Source organism: Nicotiana sylvestris, chromosome 12 (assembly GCF_000393655.2).
Source record: "Nicotiana sylvestris chromosome 12, ASM39365v2, whole genome shotgun sequence".
Taxonomy (NCBI): domain Eukaryota; kingdom Viridiplantae; phylum Streptophyta; class Magnoliopsida; order Solanales; family Solanaceae; genus Nicotiana; species Nicotiana sylvestris.
Window position 1 is genome coordinate 110179163 of NC_091068.1, and position 5180 is coordinate 110184342.

The following is a 5180-nucleotide window of genomic DNA, read 5'->3' on the forward strand; positions in this document are numbered from 1 at the left end:
GGGGGTATACTGTTACAAGATGATGTCGTTCGGTCTAAAGAATATTGGGGCCACTTACATGAGAGCCATGACAACCATTTTCCATGACACGATACACAAATAAATATAGGTGTATGTGGACGATGTCATTATCAAATCCACGAGGGCCGAAGATCACATAGCAGACTTGAGGAAGTTCTTCGATAGGATAAGGAGGTACAATTTGAAATTGAACCCCGCAAAGTGTGCATTCGTGGTTCCCGCAGGGAAGTTACTGGGATTCATCGTCAATCATCGAGGGATCGAACTAGATCCGTCTAAAGTCAAAGCTATTCAGGAGTTACCACCACCTAAGAGCAAAAAAGATGTAATGAGCTTCTTAGGATATCTCAACTATATCAGTCGCTTCATAGCACAGTCCATAGTCATATGTGAACCCATCTTCAAGATGCTAAGAAAGGATGTCGAAACAAGCTGGACCGAGGATTGTCAGAAAGCTTTTGACAAGATTAAGGAATGCCTGTCCACACCGCTAGTTCTGGTCCCGCCAGAACTAGGATGACCTTTGCTACTTTATCTATCTGTATTGGATGGATCCCTCGGATGTGTTTTGGGACAAAATGACGAGATAGGAAGAAAGGAGCAAGCCATATATTACTTGAGTAAGAAGTTCACAGCTTATGAATCACGGTATTCTCTACTTGAACGCACTTGCTCCGCTTTGACCTGGACAGCCTAAAAATTGAGGCATTACTTCTGTACCTATACTACATACCTCACATCCAGGATAGATCCTCTGAAGTATATATTTCAGAAACCCATGCCTACTGGGAAGATGGTTAAGTGAAAAATACTACTAAGTGAGTTCGATATCATATATGTAACCCAGAAGGCGGTCAAGGGACAAGAATTGGCAGATCACCTTATTGAAAATTCGGTCGGAGGAGAATGTGAACCCTTGAAAATGTATTTTCCTGATGAAGAAGTATCATTTGTAGGAGAAGACATTACCAAAGCATATGATGGTTGGAGGATGTTCTTCGATGGAGCCGCAAATTTTAAAAGAGTGGGCGTTGGAGCAGTTTTGGCATCAGAAATAGGTCAGCATTATCCGGTGTCTGCAAAACTCAGATTTCCTTGCACCAACAACATGGAAGAATATGAAGCCTGCATACTAGGGCTCAATATGGAAGTCAACATGAACGTTCAGGAGTTGCTGGTGATCGATGATTCAGATTTGCTTGTGCGTCAGGTATAAGAAGAGTGGGCCACCAAGAATTCCAAGATATTGCCATATTTACACCACGTGCAAGAATTGAGAAAGAGGTTTACAAAGATAGAGTTCTGACATGTGCCCAAAATTCAGAATGACTTTGCCGACGCATTGGACACTTTGTCATCCCTGATACAACATCCAGATAAGAACTACATTAATCCCATTCCGGTGAGGATCCATAATCAGCCGGCATATGGTGCTCATGTCAAGGAAGAAGCAGATGGAAAGCCTTGGTTCCATGACATCAACAAATACTTATCGGAAGGATAATACCCAGAGCATGCAAACCACATCCAGAAACACATACTCCGGAGATTGTCAAACCACTTCTTCCACAGCGGAGGAAACTTGTACAGAAGAACTCCTAATTTGGGTTTACTAAGATGTGTCGATGTGAAGGAAGATTCTAAGCTACTTGAGGATGTGCATACGGGGACCTGTGGTCCACACATGAATGGTTTCGTCTTGGCTAAGAAGATACTTAGGGCAGGTTACTTTTGGATGACCATGGAGACAGATTGCATTCAGTATGTCCACAAATGCTTTCAATTTCAAGTGCATGCTGACATGATAAAAGTGCCACCAAATGAGCTCAATGCAACAAGCTCACCTTGGCCATTCGCCGCCTAAGGAATGGATGTTATTGGTCCGATTGAGCCACTGCTTCAAACGGGCACATGTTTATTTTGGTAGCCATTGATTACTTCACGAAATGGGTAGAAGCTGCATCTTACAAAGTTGTAACCAAGAAAGTCGTCGCAGGTTTTGTCAAGGATCGTATTGTCTGCGGATTCGGGGTTCCCGAGTCCATTATTACCGACAATGCTGCCAATCTCAGCAGTGATCTAATGAAAATTATGTGTGAAGCTTTCAAAATCAAGCACAAGAACTCACCAGCCTATAGACCTCAGATGAATGGAGCCGTAGAAGCTGCCAACAAAAACATTAAGAAGATACTAAGAAAAATGGTAGAGAACCACAAAAAGTGGCATGAGAAGTTACCCTTTGCCCTGTTAGGGTATCGTACCACGGATCACACATCAACCAGAGAAACTCCCTACATGCTAGTTTATGGTACCGAGGCTATCATCCCAGCCGAGGTAGAGATTCCTTCCTTAAGAATCATACAGGAAGCTAAACTCAATGCAGAGTGGATAAAGAGCCGCTATGAGAAATTGGCCCTTATCGATGGAAAAAAGATGAACGCAGTTTGTCATGGCCAACTTTATCAACACAGAATGTCGAAAGCTTTCAACAAAAAGGTCAAACTGAGACAGTTCGCACCAGGCCAGCTGGTGCTGAAGAAGATCTTCCCACATCAAGATGAAGCCAAAGGGAAATTATCTCCCAACTTGCAAGGTCCATACATGGTTCACAGGGTACTAACAGGAGGAGCACTCATACTTGCAGAAATGGATGGAGAAGTCTGGCCAAAACCAATCAATTCAGACGCAGTCAAGAGATGCTATGCTTAGATTATATACATTTTTCTCTTCCGATGTAATTGAACTACGCTTGACCTGATTCCCGTTTAAGAGGGGATACGTAGGCAGCCTTATGGGTTCGGTCATATCATAATAAAATTTTCATTTTGCCCATGAGCAGAATATGGGGCAGAATTTTGAGGAGGGTCCTCAAAATTCTGGAGCAAGTCCAACCAACGCCAACATGTGTCAGACGGTCAGCAACCAGTTAAGAAACTAGGGCAGAACTTTGAGAAGGGTTCTAGAAATTTCAAAGAAGGCTCGGCAAGATCCATTATCCGCAAACGGTCAAAGATCATCTACCAAACTGGGGCAGAATTTTGAGGAGGACCTCAAAATTCCAATATGAGATAGCTGCAATGCCTTTGAGACGTGTTACAGTCACTACTTCATCAAAATTACTCAATATATCAATATGTTTTTAAAACAAATCTATTTTTCTTAAATTGCATATTTTCGAAAACTCTATTTCCGTAGCAATCAGGTGTTGCCTAGGGGAGACTCGCAAAGGCCGCCAGGATGGAGCAAAGCAAAGCCAGCGGACAAACCACGAACCAACCTCCCACCCACAAAACTTACTATTTTTATTTGAACGCAGGCACATTTGACGTAACGACATCGCTCGCAAAAGCAAACTCACTATCCATACGGCCATCAGACACTGAATATATCTCCAACTAAGAGATACACTACTCTTATCTACTACTCGCTCTTTGCATGTGACTAATCCATGTCCCCCATATTTGTGTGAGGCTAATTTTTGCCTCCATACCTGCATGAGGCTAATCCTTGCCTCCATATCTGCATGAGGCTAATCCTTGCCTCCCTACCTGCATGAGTCTAATCTCTGACTCCATACATACATGAGGCTAATCCCCGCCTCCATATCTGCATGAGTCTAATCCTTGACTCCATATTTGCATAAGGCTAATCCTTGCTTCCATATTTGCATGAGGCTATCCCTGCCTCCATACTTACATGGGACTAATTCATGTCCCCCATATTTGCATGAGGCTAATCCCTGCCTCCCCATACTTGCATGAGGCTAATCCCTGCCTCCCTACTTGCATGAGTCTAATCCTTGCCTCCCTATTTGCATGCCTCCCCCTGCCTCCCTAATTTCATAAGTCTAATCATTGACTCCATAACCGCATGAGGTTAATCCTTGCCTCCCGACTTGCATAAGGCTAATCCCTACCTCCATATTTTCATAAGGCTAATCCTTGCCTCACTATTTGCATGAGTCTAGTCCTTGACTCCATACCTGCATGAGGCTAATCCTTGCCTCCCTACTTGCATGAGTCTAATCTTCGACTCCGAACTTGCATGAGGCTAATCCGTGCCTCCATACTTGCATGAGGCTAATCCCTGCCTCCCTACTTGCATAAGTCTAATCCTTGACTCCGTACTTGCTTGAGGCTAATCCTTGCCTCCACATTCGCATGGGACTAAGCACTATCCCACTTTGCACATATATTGCTTTATTCTACTATCTATTTGTTTTAATCGGGCTAAGCTCTGTCCTCCATTTCACAAGACTAATCATTGTCTTGATAACATCATGACTATTGCATATCATGGGTTGCAATATCGCCAATCTATCCAAAGGCGTCATAGTCTAAAAGGCATCATCTTCATAGCCGGAAGACACCATGCCATGGCCTGAGGATTTCTCAAATTTGCATACCATTATTCAAAGGCGTCATGGTTCGGAGGCACCATTTTCATGGGCCGAGAACATCATTTCATGTCTTGCAAATCTCTCATCAAACAATTCATGGCCCAGGACATCCTGGTTAAAGGACGCCACCCCTAACCGTCCGAAGACCACTTTCATAGTTCAACGGGAACTTGCATCATGTTTAATTTATGCACAGTATACGTTGGTATTGCTTCTATTTGCAAGTAACCCAGCGAGCAACGACTATCCCAGCAGGAGCGATCTCGCTCCAATTCTCTCATCCATATCAAACCTAACCATTCACGTAAACCGTTCACTCACCCATCCCTAGATGTTGCGTCCGTTCTTGAAATGACTTCATCGGTATACTTTGCCGATAAATTCGGAACTACATACGGACTGATTCCTGTAAGATCAGGGATATGTAGGCAGCTCAAAAGCCGGAGTACGGCCTAATCTCTTGAACCGTTTTGCTCAGTCAAAATTGACCATCATTTCTTTGCCCGAAAACTCTTTCATCCTACCCGGGTAAAGAGGGGTAGCTATTGATGCCCAGTTTTTCCCCAAAATATTTTAAAATTGCGTATATACCTTCAAAATTATGCATTAATATCAATTGATATTTTTCTATAATTTTCCTATATTTTTATTAATTTATCTAGCATTTTATTTCCAATAAATAATTACAAAATGGCATTACAAAAAATTTTCAAAAGCATCTCTTGATTTAACTTTTTATTTATAGTCTTATTTGAATCAA

At 42.5% G+C, this 5180-nt stretch overlaps 1 protein-coding gene across 1 annotated transcript; it reads left to right on the forward strand.

Moving 5' to 3' along the window:
* Positions 1 to 2220: 2220 nt before the first annotated feature.
* Positions 2221 to 2730, forward strand: LOC138883529 (uncharacterized). Its single transcript, XM_070164223.1, has one exon. It carries the CDS (start codon positions 2221 to 2223, stop codon positions 2728 to 2730), a length of 510 nt encoding a protein of 169 aa, XP_070020324.1.
* The last annotated feature ends 2450 nt before the right edge of the window (positions 2731 to 5180 follow it).

Excerpts from the sequence above, each read along its gene's own strand:
- LOC138883529 (XM_070164223.1), top strand. The coding sequence starts at position 2,221 with ATGGTAGAGAACCACAAAAAGTGGCATGAGAAGTTACCCTTTGCCCTG.